Genomic DNA, 18,204 nt, shown 5'->3' with positions numbered 1-18,204 from the left:
CCTTCCCCCTAAAGTTCCAGGTAAGTCTCATTAAAAGTGACTCTGGGGGCACCTGGGTGGCTGAGTCCATTAAGCGTCTGACTCTTGGTTTTGGCTCGGGTCATGATCTCATGATTCATGAGATCGAGTCCCAGTTTTGGCTCTGCACTCACAGTGTAGAACCTGCTCGGAATTCATTCTCTCTCTCTCTCTCTCTCTCTCTCTGCCCCTCTTGCTCTCTCTCAAAATAAATAAATAAACTGAAAAAAAAAAGTGACTCTGGTAGAGGACAAGGCACACTGTCCAACCCGACTCAGGCAGAAGGTGGGAGCAGTCACTCACTGACAGGTTAGCAAGGAGCTGTATGTACCCAGCCAAGGGCAACCTCACAGGTGTCACCAGGAAAAATGGCACAGTGCAGAGGCAGGGGAGAGAGCCAGAGCTAAGAACCCCAAGCACAACTGAGGTGGCGCCCTGGGAGGGTCTCAGAAAAAGCTAGGGGGCAGACAGGTCTCAGAGTAGAGAAGAAAAGGAGGGATTTCTAGAAGCTGAAGCAGGTTCATGCTGTCATAACCTGGAATTTAGCAAGAAAGGTAGACTGATCTGGAAAGCTAGATCTGATCAATAAAACAGTCTGTTAGGACTTCCCTGCCAAGCACTTAGCACAATTTTATTTTACATTTATTTGTGTGTCATTTGATTGTCTTCCTCTCCCTCTGGACTGTAAGTTTTGTGAAGGTAGGAACACTGGATGTTTTCATGCATCAGCATATACCCAGTTCCTAGCCGGCACATAGTATTTACTCACAAAACAGGCTGGATAAATAAACAATTTAAATTAAAACACTCCAGGGGCGCCTGAGTAGCTCAGTCGGTTGAGCGTCCAACTCTTGATTTCGGCTCAGGTCATGATCCCAGGGTCGTGGGATCGAGCTCCACGTTGGGCTCTGCGCTAAGCGTGGAGCCTGCTTAAGATTCTCTCTCTCTCTCTCTCTCTCTCTCTCTCTCTCTCTTCTCTCTCTCTCTCTCTCGATCTCTCTCCCTCTCTCTCTCCCTCTGTCCCTCTTGCTCGCTTGCTCTCTCTCAAAGAAATTAAAATAAATTAATTAAAACACTCTAGAGTGTTTGATTACTCTTTGTCTGTATTGTTGACTTTTCGTTTCGTTAGTTTTTGCCAAAGCAGTATGTTATCATATGAAAGTATATTACCTGAAAGTGTATTGTCAAAGGAAGCTATTTCCGTTTTGGAAAGAGTCGCCCCATAAATACGGTGTTGAGGCATTAGTCTCCGAGTTGTAAACACTCGTTTAGAAAGGCCGAAGAATGTAAATAAAAGGTAGGACGTATTAGGACGTATTTCAGCGGAAATACATGAGAAATACACCCACAGTGGTCATCAGCTGCGGCCAGCCTGATGCCCTCAGATTGCTACATCCCAGATTGACTTGGAAATCAGAGGTTAATTCTGCACAGGAGAGTTTTAGCACGAAGTGCGTCTCTGGCATCCCGAGTCACGGAAAACTGACCACCCAAAGATGATACAACAGCATGTGCTACCTTCAGCAAATGCCAGGCACCGACAACAGAGTCGGGACGCAGATGCCGTGGCGTCACACGTGCAACCCGCCCGCCCTGTGACGCCAGGGAACATCCGCACCAGGTGCTCTAAGATCTGAGAGTGCGGCAGTGGGACAGAAAGGGCAGGGGGGCAGGCGATCTCACAGAGGGCTGCAGAAATAGGGACAATAAACTGAGAAGCTTCACAAATTATCCCCAGCCCCTTAGCCTAAGAAGCTTCCCCTGCCCTGGAGGAAAGAGAAGTTACAAAATCAAATTTTTATAAACACACAGGCGGCATCTTTTACTTCAAGCAAGCCACAAGGCCTGTGCTCACTTTAAAGCGGCCGTGCTACCCAGGGCCAGCAGCCCATCGGTGCCAAACTCTCAGGGCTTCGTGGTCACGGCACTTAACGTACTCTGTGCACTGGAGGGACTAATCCTACAGCAGATGTGACCGGCAGAGAGGGGTCTCGCCACAAATCTACAGCAGGGCTTCCTCGGCCACTGACGTTGGGTCTAAGCAACTCTGAACCCGCCACCATAAAACGCCTTATATTTCGGTTTGGAGGCTGAGTTTCTGTGAAACTCTAGATAAAAGGAACGGGCCTCCCCGCCATTCCCCTTGAACTCGGGGTCGGACCTCTCGGGAACCAGATCTTACCTGAGGACGATCCAGTGGTCAGCACAAAGAGAGGAATCCCACCCCTCTCCCTGGAAGGGCTTTCAGAGGGAGCCCGGACACTCTCCATCTGCGCGTGCGGAGGCTGGGTAATTGCCAGGCTGACCCTCGGGGGCCTCTTGCCCTGCTCACCTTTTACTATAATGCGTGGTACGGCATAATCATGAAATGTGCTTATTAATTTTACTCATTTGACACTGCGCTCTTCTGCCCTGAGCTAGATGTTAGGAGAAAATGATAGGGATAGATTCTGCTCCTGTCAGACTTCCCAAGACTTTCAGAAAACCAGACTATCAAAGGCCATCCGCCACCCACCAGCCAAGCTTTCCAGATGACCCCAAAGGTACAAGCCGAATGTTAAAGACACAGATCAACAGAGGAGAATAACAAGAAGGCGCGGAGACCCATGCCCTGGGGGTGAGCCCCCCGCATGAGCCCTCCCAGGAGAGCGACCCCCGAGCCAGTCCTCCCAGAGAGCGTGAGCGCTGAGCCCCTGCCCTGATTCATGACTTGCTGCTTCATATCTAATTCATCAAAAGACACTTTGGCTTCTCAAATCAGGAACATTTTTATTAGCTTCCCAAGAGTTTTATGGCACAGAGCCATATCTAATGATTCTATTTTATGGTAAGTTATACATTCAAACAGTGCTTTGAAGTCAGACAGCAGGTAAGACTCAAATCTTTGTCAGAAAAGATTCCCTCGCCCTTTCACTTTTAAAATGTTTATAAGCTTTCAAACAGTTGGGGAAGTGATGGGGAGCATTTTAACAGGCTGCTGCTGCCTTGCACAGGACCCAGCGCTGGCTGGCCCGATACATACTGTGGTGTTCCCAGCAGCGCTTGCTTTTGCCCCTCTATCCCTTCCACCCGGGGACACCAGTAATGTCTGGACACAGTTTGGGCTGTCACAACTGGGCGGGGGTGGGGGGGTGCTACTGGCATCTAGTAGGTAGAGGCCAGGCGTGCTGCTAAGCATCCTATATACGTGGCATGGGACAGTCCCACAGCACAGAAGTCTCTGATTATCTGGCCCAAAATGTCAACAGTGTCAAGGCAGAGAAAGCATGCCTTAGGGCTTCTTCTGGGCCCTGCTGTCGTAGCCCTCCCACCCCTGGGACATCAGATGCTAATATAATCATGGCGGCAGGTTTTCAGTGCTGGCTGAGGAGACCCATAATCTTCTACTCGTATGTATTCTTGGTGCACGCTTCCAATAAATAAGAATAAAACACTGTCTTAAACAAAACGAGGAAAGTAAAAATAAGGCCACCTGAAAATCTCAGAACATGTGACCACAGTCACTGTTAACAAAACCTTCCTCATGTTACTCAGCACTTTTTAAGCTCGAGCCAAATCAAGACGTATGTAACGAAACAACAAAATAACCAATTCCAGCCATCTACTGAACACCACCACAGACACCTGCTGAAAAGCACAGCAAGTTCTCTGCTAAACTGTAGTGGTGTAATCAGGCAGAGCACTGGACTCGGAAGGGGGTCTGGTCCTGAGTCACCACTCCCAAGGACTGGGGCTCTGTCACTCCACTTATCAGAGCCTGGGTTCTCTTAATCAGCAAAGGGAAGATACAGCTACTTATCCTCCGAGCCTTCCAGAGAACCGTGACAGCCAAATGAGTTCCCAGGTAGGAAACTGCTCTGCAAACTGCAAAGAGCTATACAAACATAGGGCAATACACTGATGACATTAACACATGCAGGACCACTGATGCCAACCGCCACGGCTCTTTTAGGCTCTTGGATCCTTTCCATGAAATGTCACAACTAGCAGTGACTTTAGAAATCAACAGGGCCAACCCTTCAGTTTTATAGAAGGTGAAATTGACCATCACAGAAGTCAACTGATTTAGCCAAGGCCAGGAAACAGCCCAGATGGACTCAGCTTCTTGGACTCCCAAACTAGGACACTCCCCGTACTTCCCACTGGTGATGCTTTCCCCCTCTGTTTAAGTTCCTAGAGGGAAGAAGCACATTTATGTACAAGGTTCAGAGGGGCTTGAACACAGGAGGCAAATATCGGTTGAATCAGTGGATCTTGACTTACTACATCATAGCCTGTTGGGGCTCGGTTCCGAGAAGCCACCACTCCCACTCCCGTGATGGGATCCATCGACGTCTCTGGCAAAGCTTCTGAAAGGTCTTTGACTTCAGGCATGGTGGACTGGTCCTGGTTCCAAGAAGGAAAAAGAAAGCACAAAATTCAAACTGACCATTTAAAGTGAATGATACAAAGTCTCAAACACTTAGAGCCAGAATCTTGGGGCAAATATCCGGAGCGAAGCTCTGTCTACCTGAACCAGCTACAGGAGCCCCGACCTTACCTGACCCTTTCCTCAGATCAAGAACTCAAGTTATCTCTGACCCCTGATCTTCTCAAGTTGGCTTTGAACTCTGGGCTAACAGAGTTAGGGAGGGCGTCCCTGAAGTGACTTTGACTCCAACCCAAAAGCAAACCATTCTTGACTCTCTCAACAAGCTGCCTGATTTCTGAACAGATGCCAGTAGCTTCTCTGAGGATAAATCAGACGCAGCTAAATCTAACAGCATTGTTCACCTCTCTCCCGTACATTATCTCCTTGGGGAGGTGCAGACTTCCAAATCCACAGCCTCTACCACAACCAAGCGTGGACTGTGGAGCAGGCAGGCTTCCAGACACATGGAAGGAAGTGTTCTGGGCACGGAGGCAAAGGAATGACATTCACGTCCAGGCTCCATGGCTTACTGGCTCATGACTCTGAGCAAGCAAGAGGTCAATGTACTGACAGTCAAAGAGCTGCCATGAGATCTAAGGGAGTCATATAAATGAAGAGCCCAGAGGGGTCCCTAGCACACAGTAGGCACTCAATAAAATGCAGACGAGACTGGCAGGCTTGGGGCACACAGGTCCAGCATAACTGGCTAGAAACGTGGTAGGTGCCGTTCCTGGGAGGGCTGGCAGGTGCCTCTGTTGTGTTTAATCCTGCAGGTCATGTGGGCACTTACTCAAAGCTAAACACTAACAATGACCATAATTCTTGCCGGGGACTTTGGGAGACAGGGAGGGGAAATGGCATTATTATTCTGCTGCTGACTGCCTCCTGATGTGACCAGAGGAGACAAGTAGGATATAGAGAGCACTGGGTCTGGGCAGCTCCAGAGGCAGTGCACCAGAAAGCAAATAAAAGAGGTAACACCTTATGTAAATGACTTTTAGTTCTTTTAAAAGGACAAGCAGTGAAAAAGAGCAAGTTAAATTCCACCTCCTTCTGCAGCAATTAAATCCCACTGGTTGTAGGTCTACCAGATCTCTCAAAGCTGGTTACTGCTTCTAAAGCAAACCAAACAGGCAGGGAGAAGAAATACTCTTAGTTCCCAGCCTAGAATCAGAAAAGGCGGAGGCCATTAAAAATGACTGCAGCCTTTTAAATAGGAACAATCAGAATGCTATATGCAAGTCACCCAAGTGATCAGTGTCCCCCCAAGCCCACAAAAGTTCCGGAAAACAGACCTGCCAATGAAATCGAGCCAAGTCTCCAATCAACGCTAGGAAGCACCTGGCAGCAGCCACACTCTCAACTTCTGTTTATGACAAAAGCTAAACTAAGTTATGCTTTACTTAATTCTACTGAAAATAAGCTTCTAGAGCCCGGGGCAGGGGGTAGCATACCATGCCACATTTTCTATTTTCAAATTTCATTTACCAGCCAGGTTTATATAAAGCACAGGGCTTGGTGCTTCTGGCACACAGTAGGCATGAAGTAAATACTTACTGAATGAGTAGATATGCATGCCCCAGTAAAGAAGGTGTAGAGGTAAATAAGTGTACCAGCCCAATCTGAAGCAAACACTAATCAAAAAAGTATCTTCCCTTGGAAAATCCCATAGTATGGTAGCACGAAAATAACCTTGCTGCAGTTCGAAAAATACGGGTACCTGCTGTTGGTTACCAAAACGCTTTGCAATTAACAACTCATTAGCAGAATGTACAAATTCTGCCAGTGCTACAATACCATGCTGTGAATTTAATAAAGAACATCCGAGGTAAGTCTCTTTTTATTATTATTATTATTATTATTATTATTATTATTAAGCTAGTACCGCCTCTACCATGAGAGACAGAGAGAGCGAGGCAGAGACAGAGAGACAGGAGGCGAACATGGGAATAAATACGAAAGGTTTTATTTGCTGATAGAGTCCCGGCCCCGGGTCACGACGTCGGCCCTGGACGCCCACGACAAGGCCGCTCCCTTCCCGAAGCCCTCCGTCAAGGGCGGTGGGGAAACTCGCCTCGGGAGCCCCGCCGTTCCCACAATGCACCGGGGAGGCAGCCCAGCGGCAGGTTCCAAGATGGCCGCGGGCTGCCTCCGGCTGAGGCAGACAAAGGAGCCGGCGGCCCGTGCCCATGCGTGCACGGTCCCAGCCCGGCCTGCAGACGGGAGGATGCGACAGCAGAGCATGAGCACAGAGCATCTCGGATGCACGCCTCTTTCTTCCCTTTCCCCCCAGTTGCTGTACCCTGGGGATCAAGGCAGCCTTTGTGAAATACAGACAAATGACTCCTCGCGGCGCGGGGCCGCGGCCGGCTCGGCGGTGGAGGAAGCCCCACCACCGGCAAAGGAAGCTTTTAATGAGAAACGCCCAAGATATCCATGGCAGAGGCAATCACTCAAAGCAGCTTGCCCTGAATTACATATTTTCTGACTGCAAATTACTTTTAACAGCGTCTCTACCGTCACTTCAATTGACCTTCCTAACAAAAGGCCATTTATTAACTGGCACTCCACGTTTCCCGGGCTGTGTGGAGCCTCGAGCCAGAAGGGATGGCACCGCCGAGTACTCGGCCGCCCAGGGTCACAGGCCAGGCCTCTGAGAGGGGAGAAGAGGCCATTAATGCAAGCCTGCGGAGCAGATCTGCCCGAGAGGGGGGAGCGGGCTGTTTAAGACCAACATTAACCTGTCTGGCAAGAGGCAATGCGGGTCTGAAACGTAAAATACCAAGGCCTACTTGCAACAACCCCCTGGTTTCGTCCTCAGCAGCTACGCAGCAGAGAGAGACCCACCCCTATCTCAAAACCCTAACTGCACACCAAACACACTGACACCCCTCTACCGCATACGTAGGGTGCTTTGCATTTCTCAAAAAGCTTTCTCAGGCTCCTTCTCCACCGATGATCACACCAAACCTGGGAGGTGGCTGGGTCTTATCGCCCCTATTTTAGAGAAGACAAAACTGAGGCCCACGGCTGTCAGAAGCCAGGCATCTGGCAGCTCGCAGACCTAAACAGGACCCTTAGTCCTCCTTCCCAGGTCCGGTCTGCTTTCCGTGACACTGTGCCGAGGGAGACCAACATCCCGTCCGATAGATGGAGAAGGCAGTTTCAACACTAATTATCTTTAAAAATGCCAAAGCTCTTCTTTCTCCAGCCATAGCCCAATAAGTGAAACAAGGGGGAGAAAAGTACAGAAAGATAAAAGTAACATGGGATTAATTTTCCTCACACCTCAGTTTCAAGATTCAACACTTCCCTCATAAATAATTTACAACAATAAAAATGAGCTAAGGCCATGTTTGTGTAGGACAGAGGTAAATTTAGGCCTAATGAGGGAGATCCGAGCACTGCACAGGAGGGAATAGGTTGATGTATAGCACCGTGCGAGCGCAATCGACAGCACACAGGGGCTCCATTACCAACTGGAAGTCGCGAGGCCAACCGGGAGGAGGTGGGGGGAGCAATTTGGGGAAACTTCTACCATCCCAGCTGTGGCTGCAAGGAAGGTCTCTAGGGGGAAAGCCAAAAGTTGACCAGTGTTTTAGATGACAAGACGACAGAGGTGGAGATTTCTCAGAGCCCTAAGACTGAACCAACCTGAAACTAAGTCAGTTCTTGGTAAATGCCACGTGAGGAATGTGGGTCGTGATGCCCCCCGGGAGTCACATCTGCACGAGGGCACACGGAGAGTGCAGTGGCAACACTGGACTTGGCTAGTCCTCCCAATTTAACCTTGCAGGTCATTTGGCCCCAATCCCCATCCCAATCTTTACCCCGAGTGCGTGGCCAGCCTCCACTACGTCATTTCCAAGGCCAGGGGCTGCAGAGCTTTATTCTGGGCAGCTATTCCTGTGTCTACCCCGAGAGGATTTCCCCGCCAGACAGAAGAATATGTGTAAATGTGTTGTGGGGTGTGTGTGTGTGTGTTGCCTGTACATACGGGGGCTACATGGGATCAGTTAGAGTGAGGTGGGTTTTCCGGAGGAAAATCCAGGAGGATTTTTTCCATGCCGTGCCTGATGAATACGATGCAACAAGGGTGGGTAGGAGAAAATCCACCTCCCGCTTCTGCCTGCAATGCTGCAAACAGTGCCTGGGGAAGGCACCGGCGCCCAGCCCTGCAGCACCCTGGCAATGCCATCATCCCAGGTTCACAGAGAAATGAACTTTAACTATAAAGCCTCTCATACACACAGCACACTGCTCCCTTGTAGCTGATCAAAGAATTACTACAACAGTGTGCTTAATCCCTGAAAGTCAGCAGTGCTGGGCTTAACTGATGCTGAATATTGTTTCAGAATCAAAGGCGCGCTTCCCGGCCCCAGTCTGGGAGAAAACTAAGCTACTGTATCACAGTTGAAAACTCAGGGGAACTTTGATATCATCTCTGTTTAATTTCCCCGGCCCTTCGAGCCTGGGGTTTATCTCGTTTTATCAACTCCTGTACTGAAATCAAAACCCAACTAACAGAGCTCAGACCTCTCTCCGCCGAGGCCCTTCTAGAGGCGGGGTGGGGTGGGGGGCAATAACCGCAGGGGGGAAGGGGCGCTGCCATCAAAGGAGGCGCAGCGGGAACCCCAACTCGGCCTCCCTGCCGCGGTGAGGAAGGCTGGCTCAGAAGCAGCACCAGCACTGCCCGCCAAGGGCTGAAGGCGCGACTTGCACACAACTTTTGAGGAGAATAATTTCAAAGGATTGGGGGGGGGCAGGTTAAACTGGGCTACCGTAATTGAAATGACAAAACCCGTGGATTAATTAAATCCCTACAGAAGGATGAACTTGCCATCAGCTTGCTTGAAATCCAAAGTCAAGGGCACAAAAGACATAAACTGCCCACATCCACCAGCTTGCGGGGTTGGGGAAGAGAAGTGGATAAATATTTCACTTGCCGTGGGAACCTGACCAACAGCAGGGTGGAGACTGAGAACGGGCTGTCTCCCAATACAAGCTGCCGCTGTGCCCACATCGGGCAGCTCTTTGCCTGTTGCCCAGTGGCAGTAGCGGTCTACAGGAACCGAGGCCCTCTTGTTGCCCCGATTACTGGCATCTTGCTGCTAACAAATCTTCAGCAGGTGCAGAAGGACACGGCCCCATTCCCATGGGAGGGAGCCCATGGCCAGGCTTCACCAATGCACACCACAACACACACAAACACGCAAGCTGGGTGGTCTCCATGCAGCTAAGGTGCAGAGACCTACCTCCTTAGGAGATGGCAGGCTGAGGCCTGGGTCCATGCAGCACCCAAGCCAACGGCCAGCCAGCTTGGACTATTCCTGGACGACAGCGCACAGGCTGAGAGGCGTCCACGGTGGAAGCTCAGAGTGGCATCCCTGTGCCTCCTGCACTCTGGTCTGGACCACTTACCTGGTCAGAAGCCAAATCACTGTGACAAACACTGTTGAGTATGGTCAGGTGGCAATAGGCCACAAGCTGCCGGGAAGGCTGCTAAGATATTAGGAAACTAAGGCAAATATTTTTCTAAGCTCTCCTAGATCGCAAAGAATTTCCCAGCCAGGGAAACTAACAATGGCGAGCACTTCCTTTTCCCCAGTAAAGGCCCCAGTTACTTCTAATAAAAGAGTCTGCTGAATAAATGTATCCATTCTATCGGGCCTATGCCTAGATTTATATTAACCGTTTGTATACCAAACAGATTTTCTACAAAACATGTGATGCGGGCCTGGGGTTCAGGGTGCTGCAGCTCACACAGTGCAATGTTAGATCCTGGAATTCTCGCTCCAAAAATAAATCCGGGATCAAGTTCTCCAGCACTGCTGTGGCCAAAGCCCTGCCTCATACAGGCCCAACTCTGCAAAACCAGGGAGCCTGGTGCTGGGGGCAGTCTCCAGTATACTGTGAGCCCCACTCCGACCTGCCCACAAACACTGCAAATGAGGGTCAGCCCTGCCCACTCCCATCAAGTTTTGGTGCCCTATTGTCCCCTGGAGAGAAGGAAGAGGGAGGACCCCCAACAGAAGGCAGATGCTCTACAGATGAAGCCATCCCAGGAGGACCCAAGAGAAATGCTCTCTTGCTATTCAGGGACATAAGGTCAGGCACACCCTTACCCTGATGGCCAGTGTCTAGGGTAAAAATGCCAATGTGTCACCTCAACACCCAGCAAATGGGCTCTCGGGCCAGAATCAGAACACCCAGCTTCAGGTCAACCAGGCGTGTCCCATCACTACCAACCCCTTTCTGACTTTCAGACATTTGGTCATCTAATCATTCTACCTGTGTGCCGATGACTTCCAAAATACTTCCAACCGCCCGGACTTTTCTCCTGAGACTCAGTGGTAGGTGTCTAGTGTCCTGCTGGCTGTCATCACCGTATGTCCTGGCTGAACATGCCATCCTCCCCCTGAAGCATCTCTCACATTCCCAGTACCCAGCAGCACTGGCACACAGCAGTAAGCCCACAAACATTTATGGGGGGCCTTTGTGCTAAGCACTGAGGGAGGGTATGCAATGATGACGGTTGGAAATCCAACATTCTGGAGCAGGGATTCTCAAACTCTGGCCTGAGTCACCTGGTGAGATGGTTAAGACAGACACTCTTGGAGCCCACTCCCAGAGATATTGATCCAATAAGCGTAGGATGGGGCCTAAGAAGCTGCATTTCTTTTTTTTTTTTTTTTAATTTTTTTTTTCAACGTTTATTTATTTTTGGGACAGAGAGAAACAGAGCATGAACGGGGGAGGGGCAGAGAGAGAGGGAGACACAGAATCGGAAACAGGCTCCAGGCTCTGAGCCATCAGCCCAGAGCCTGACGCGGGGCTCGAACTCACGGACCGCGAGATCGTGACCTGGCTGAAGTCGGACGCTTAACCGACTGCGCCACCCAGGCGCCCCAGAGAAGCTGCATTTCTGACAAGCTCCAGGTGACAAATAGCTGCTGGTCCACAATCTGAACTGTACAAGACAGCAGGTACTCATGAGATGTTTGACGAATGAATGAACAGAAAAAAACCCGAAGGTAATTATCCATGAGGAACAGCCTCGGAATGAGTCCCTCGGTCTCTCCCTCCCCAGAGAGTCAGCCAAGAGCACCCAGCTCTCCCCCTATGGCACCCACCCCACCATTCAAAACCTAGGTCACATCTCCCGTTCTTCCCAAACCTTCCTCGAGTGCCCATACACACAGCTGCTGTCACTGAGAACGCCGATGCTCACCAAGAACACGGTCTCAGCACACACGTGTGCACACACACATGTATGCACACACAGAAACACACAGCCTTGCCTCTCAGAAGGTTTAGTACACTTTCCCTAGCAGAACATTAGTTGCTCAAAGGTGTTATGTCACGGTGGGTGCTCAATAAATGGATTATGGGTGAGTGGGTGGGTGAGTGGATGCACGGATGAATCAAGTTCCTATCCTCCCAAACTGCCCACGTTTCGCTGAATTAAGGTGGGCACATAAAACAGCAAGGGCAACGGCAAGAGCAGACCTGCGGGCCCCTTCCAATTAGAACGCCAGGCTGGGCGTCAGTGAGCCCAGGACAAACACCACGCTTCCAGGGACAGGCAGGCTGCAGAGGAAGGGAGTCGGGACTGCAGAGCTCCCAGCAGCTAGCTCCAGAGGTGATTGTGACCCAGCCCAAGCAGGCTGGATGAGAGCCTGGCAGGGGCCAGGGTGTCTCCAGGCTGGTCTCCCAGAAGACTCCCCTAAGGGGTTTGTAAAAACCACGGCTGCCCCTTCCAACCCCCAGGCTCTGACTTAATTGGGTTGGGCTGGGCCCAAGACTGGATAATGCACAGCCAGGTGAAATGCCACTGTGCTGGGTGGTACAGCGATGAAACAGACGTGGCCACCACCCACGGAGCTCACACGCCAGAGGAAACATCCCAAAAGAAAGAGACTGCAAATGAGGGGCCACTTCCTTCTGCCTGGTGAGTCAGGGAGATGTGAGGGAAGAGCCTGCGCTCCACCTGGCCTCCTGGAAAGAGAGAGGGTGCAGGGCAGTGAAGGTACTGTGGGCAAGAGATGTGGAATCAGCAGCGGCGTGAACAGACCACTGGGGGGACTGTGGGTAGCAGATGGACAGCCGAAACAAGCTTCTGAGGTGCTTAAACAACAAACAAACAGACAAACAAAACGGTTAAAAGCCTGTTGGCATTTCTCTGCAATTTCTAAGGTCCAAGCAATGATGCAGGGCTTCAGGAAGGAAGGAGGAGATTCGAAAGTCTTTTGTTCCGATTTCCTCTCCTGTAACCCAATGCTCCTCAAACCAACGCCCCCGTTCCTGCAGACCACCGCGGGGCCTCCTTACAGTATCAGGTCAGTGCGGGAATGAAAAGCGAAGCAGAGTGATGGAGAGGGTGCAAGCTCTGGAGTCAGAGGGACCCGAACTTGAATCCCAGCTCCGGCACTAATTTAAACCTGTGTGGCTGCAGGTGCGTTAGCTGAGCTGGGCCTAAGTTTCCTCCCCAGCAGAATTGGAACGACAGATAATATTTCCTTCACAGGGTTGTGTCGTGTAAGGAACTTGTAGAACTTGCATCAAGAGAAACAGTCAAGAGAGTGAACAAGACAGCCTATGGAATGGAAGCAAGTTTCTCCGAATCACATATCCGATGAGGAGTGAAAATCCAAATCCATACAGAACTCTCACAATTATCAACAACAAAAATTAAATATTTGATGGGAAAAAACGGGCAAAGGACTTGAATAGACCTTTCTCCAAAAGTGGTCTACAAATGGCCAACAACCATATGAAAAGATGTTCAACATCACTAATCACTAGGGAAATGCAAACCACAGTCACACTGAGCTATCACCTCATACCCACTGGCATGGTTACTATCAAAAGTCTAAAAATTAGTGTTGGCGAGGACGTGGGAAATTGGCACCCTGGTGCACTGTTTGCTGGGGATGGAAATGTAGCCACTAAGGGAAACAGTAGGGTGATTCCTCAAAAAATTAAAAATAGGGGCGCCTGGGTGGCTCAGTTGGTTAAGCTTCTGACTTCGGCTCAGGTCATGATCTCACGGTTCATGAGTTTGAGCCCTGAGTCGGGGTCTGTGCTGACAGTACAGAGCCTGCTTGGGATTCTCTCTCTCTCTCTCTCTCTCTCTCTCTCTCTCTCTCTGCCCCATCCCCACTTGTGCGCTCTCTCTCTCTCTCTCTCTCTCTCTCTCCCTCTCAAAATAAATAAATAAACTTAAAAAAAAATAGAATTACTGTATAGTCTGGCAATTCCACATCTGGGTATGTACCCAAAAGAATTGAAAACAGGTCTTGAAAAGATCTCTGTACATCCATGTTCACAACGGCATTATTCACAAGAGCCTAAAGGCAGAAGCAACCCAGGTATCCGTAGACAGATGAATGGACAAGCAAAATACGGTATATACACGTAATGCATAGTATTCAGCTTAAAAGGGAAAGAAATTCTGACATATGCCGCAACGTGAATGAACCTTGAAGACATCGTGTTGAGTGAGGTGAGCCAGTCTAGAAAGACAAATACTATATAATTCCACGGGTATGAGGTTCCTAGATTAGTCAGATTCATAGAAACACAGAGGAGAATGGTGGCTGCCAGAAACTGGGGGAAGAGGAAAGCGAAGCTGTTTAATGAGTACACAGTTTTGCAAGATGAAAAAGTTCCAAAGATGAGCTGCATGACAGTGTGAATGTACTTAATGCCACTGATTTGCACACCTCAAAACGATCAGGATGGTTCATTTTATGTTATGTGCGTTGTATGCTTTAAAAGAAAAAAAGCCTCCACAATTGTGGTTTTCAAGTTTCCAGAAGCAGAAGCACAACCCCACATTTCTTACTCAACACACAGATCCCAGGGCCCCTTCCCCAGATGTTCCGATTGGAGGTCTGGGTGTGAGGCTCTGGAATCTGCATTTTCATAAACATCTTAGGGTTATTTTGCACACCAAGAATTCATTTATTCTGCTGTAGTTCTAAAGGATCAAAGGATATTCTCCTGAGTATTTTGCTTTTGCTGATCAGTACCTGTTTAAAAAACAACAGCTACGTCTGTGTCCATGTGTGTGTATAGAAAGATCTCATGTATAAAGAAAGATTATAACCACAGTGCAACAAGGTGGTCCCCCAGTCCTCAGGGAGGTAGGAGCTACAAGGCTTGAGCATGTGACTCCGGGGCTCCAGGCCCACGGGCCTCTCACATTTCCGCCAGCACAAGCTCCACATCTCACCCGAACTGTGTCAGGTAAACCAAACACGTGCCCGCAGGGTGTCCCCAACAAGGGAGGCAATGTCAAGTACACCCCGCAGCGGCTCTGCCTCTCAAGCAGCAGAGGAGAGGAGGTCTGACATAGGCAACCTCATTGCAAACAGCGCAGACGATGCAGGGAAACCACAATTCCCAAGGGCAGCCCAGCAAGCAGAAGGCCAACCGGAGCCAGTGGGGCCAGAAAATGTTGGCCAGGAAAATGTTGGCCAGGGAGGGCCTCTGAGAGTGCGAGAACAGCCTGGGAGAGGCAGCTCGTTCAGGGACCCCAGGCCTCCCCTCCCACAACCCAACTAGCAAAGGAGACTCTGCTCATTCAACCGCAACCAACTAAATACAGTGTTCTCAGCCCACCACATCCAGCCATGTAGTCATTTGTTATCTTCATGATCATAATAGCACCTTTGACATTTCCCATGCTCGGCTCCAACTCTATCATTACTTTCCAGTGTGGCAAGGATGTCGCTCTTCGAGCGGGACGCGTGGAACCCTTCCAACCTGCTAAGGTGGAGGGGCCCAGGACTTCTAGGTTCTGACGCCCCCCCAGAAGCCGATCTGCCATGAAACTGATAGCAATGAACCTTCAGCCACCCCCACCCTTTACCCCTTCCAAGGCCCTGAGAGGGGACCCAGAAATGCGTTCACATGGCCGTGTGGTTTCGTGAAATGCACAAAAGCAAGATATTCTTGCATTCTTTTTCTTACAACCCCTCCCACCTCCAAATCGTCTAAATGATGGACCCAGAAAACCAGGGTCTGCCTTTGGAGTCCACCTAAATTTAGAGAGGACTCCCCCACACCCTCTGTAGTGCCACATGCATTCACATACATTAATTCATTCAGCCTTATGGGGTAGGTTTTATTCTTAAGCCACTTCTACATAGAAGGACATTGGAATTCAGGAAGGTTCTGTGAGGTTCCATGACCTGCCTAGGGTCACCGGGATTGCAGGAAGGAGACTGAGATTCAAATCCAAACCCCTAAATCCAAGCCCTGTGTTCTTCTTACGCTAACATCCCTTCCTGATTGCCCTAAGGAGAGCTACAAACAGAAAGGCACTCTAAAGAAAAAAAAAAATAAAGCTCTTCTTCTGATTAATAAGCCAACAAACACTTACTAATAACCACTAACCTTTACCGACCACTTGCCCTGAGGCAGGCACAGAGCTAAATGCTTCTCTTGCAATATTTCATTCACTGCTCACCATAATCCCGTGAGATACATATTATCATTAGCCTCGCTCTACAGATGAGGAAACTGAGGCTCAGAAAAGTTCATTAGTTTACCCAAGAACACACAGGAAGTAGGAAAGCCAAGGATTAAGCTGAGGTCTAATTCTAAAGCCCTTGCATTTGGCCATGGTGCGCTGTTCCAGTTGGAAGTGGGAAGAGTCTGCCAGCGGGATGGAGGCAGGCAGGGAAAATACCTTCAGCATAAATCAGGAGTGTGGCCTAAGAGCTAGAAGGAAGGAATCAAAAATGCGGATTAGAGGGGCGCCTGGGTGGCTCAGTCAGTTAAGCGCCTCACTTTGGCCCAGGTCATGATCTCCATAGTTCATGAGTTCAAGCCCCATGGTGGGCTCTGTGCTGACAGTTCAGAGCCTGGAGCCTGCTTCCTATTCTGTGTCTCCCTCTCTCTGCCCCTCCCCCAACTGCACTCTGTCTGTCTCTCTCAAAAATGAATTAAACAAAATTTTTTAAAATGCTGATTAAAGAAGATGATTCTGGACTCAAATGAACCAGTAATTCACATGTCAACTGCTTCACACGGGTCTTGGTGCCTAGGTCCCAGCAGAGGCCCCACCTCTCAGAGGCTCCATTTCAATATTCTCCGCATGGCCCAGTTATCTCAAAGCACTGCCACAATTTCCAGGGAGCTAGAAAGGTGTCACCTGTGCCCTGTAACTAACCTTCTGAGGACCCTGAGCTTTTCGGTTTGCCTAGGTTTCTGCAGAGCTTATCCCCTAACTTTTCTAAAGCTTCTCTGCTGCAGCTGATAAGACTTGGTTTTTTTCCCCCTGTTAAAACGAGATGAGATGCAGCCAGCTGTCGAGAAATGCACAATGAGATTATACTGAGAAGGAACCACCAGAGACAAAGGCCCCTAAAGAGTCACTGGCCTGTTGTGGCTTTTGTGGCAGAAGTCTGTTCTTGGGTGGGGGTGGGGAGCAGAGAAGGGGCAACAGCCATTTGCCTTTTGCTTCCTGGGGCCTTCCTCTGCGCCTCGCTGAAGAGACTGCTGAGAAGCAGGGGAAAGACGAGTCACATCTTTAGCGGTGCGAGAGGCTGATAACTTAGGAAGAGTTGTCTGTTGGTAACAAAGAGGACAAAGATGCACATAGGTCTGCCCTCTTCACTCGGGCCTGTCACTGGGGATCCGATGTCCCCCCCGTCCTAAGTCTGTCTCACTTAGGCTGGAGTCCTTGTGGGGTGCTCATCAACACAGCCATCACACTTCCAGGATGGGTACTCTGGGTCTCGGGTGCCCACTCCGGGCGCCTCACCTTTAGATAGGTGCCCTGGCATTTGGGTGTCCTCTCTGCTGTGCCCAGGTCACAGGTGAGGCCGCACCCCAGGTGATGCTCAAGGCTCAGGTGCAAGTTGGTCTGCACCCACGTGACCACAGAGAGCCGGACCCCAGGCCAGGCCAGTGAAATCAATGTCCCCAGTCTGCGCAGGTGGCCGCAGCGGCCTGGGCACAGGTGGGCCGCCTCACCTCTCACCTGGGCGGCGGTGGCTCTCGGAGACCCTCACCTGCCCGGCCCTGGGGGCGTTGCTGGCACTCGGGTCCCCGAGCTCCCCCCCCCCCCCCCCGCCTGTCCGCTGCAAGGCCGAGCCGGGGTTCGGGAAGCCGCGGCGCGCGCGGGCCCGGGAAGAGGCCGCCAGGCCTGTCCCCGCGGCGGGCCGGGCACGGAGCCCGCAGGCCTCGGCGCGGCCCGGCTCCGCCCGTCCGCCCGCCCCTCGGCCCGGGGCCCGCGCCCGCCCGCCCGTCCGCCGGGGCAGCAGGGCCGGCTCCGCCGAGCCTCCGCGGCGCCCGGCCCGCCCGACCTCACTTAACTGTTCCCCGCTGGGGCGGCGGCGGCTGCGGCGGCGGTGGGTCCCGGCTCCGTCTCACGCAGAAGCAGCTTCTCATCGCCCGGGCGGCGCGGGAGGGGCCGGGCCCGGGGCCCAGGCGGCGGGGCCGGCGCCGCAGCTCGAGCGCGAGCCTCACCGGGGAGCGGCGGCGGCGGCGGCGGCAGGGGCGGGGCGCGGCCTGGCGGCGGCGGCGGCGACAACGGCGGCGACAACGGCGGCGGCGGCTCCCTCGGCGGGCCGCGGCGGCGGGCCGGGCTCCGGGCCTCCCGGCTCTGGCGCTGGCTCCGGGGGAGGCGCCGGGCGCCCGAGGCTGGCTCGGGCGGGAGGAGGGAGCGGGAGCCCTCGCGTCCGGAGCCCGCGCCGCCGCCGCCGCCGCCCCGGCCGGCACCCCGCCTACCCCGGGCCTCCCCCACGGCCCAGCCCGCGAGC

At 51.5% G+C, this 18,204-nt stretch overlaps 1 protein-coding gene across 2 annotated transcripts in view; it reads right to left on the bottom strand.

The window, feature by feature from the left end:
- Positions 1 to 17,879, bottom strand: part of MVB12B (multivesicular body subunit 12B) — a 192,800-nt gene extending 174,921 nt beyond the window's left edge. For both annotated transcript variants that reach the window (XM_047069613.1, XM_047069621.1), the window contains exons 1-2: positions 17,759 to 17,879; positions 4,282 to 4,404 (exon numbers count right to left, since the gene is read on the bottom strand). In XM_047069613.1, coding sequence (XP_046925569.1) covers positions 4,282 to 4,404; positions 17,759 to 17,833 — 198 coding nt within the window. In that variant the 5' untranslated portion in view covers positions 17,834 to 17,879. The remainder of the gene's footprint in view (positions 1 to 4,281; positions 4,405 to 17,758) is intronic.
- Between the last annotated feature and the right edge of the window lie 325 nt (positions 17,880 to 18,204).

The sequence above is a fragment of the Lynx rufus genome, unplaced genomic scaffold (assembly GCF_022079265.1).
Source record: "Lynx rufus isolate CCGP_SWC_20201006 ecotype Redwood Valley unplaced genomic scaffold, mLynRuf1.p SCAF_10, whole genome shotgun sequence".
Lineage (NCBI taxonomy): Eukaryota > Metazoa > Chordata > Mammalia > Carnivora > Felidae > Lynx > Lynx rufus.
This window is presented reverse-complemented; position numbering and strand designations above follow the sequence as displayed.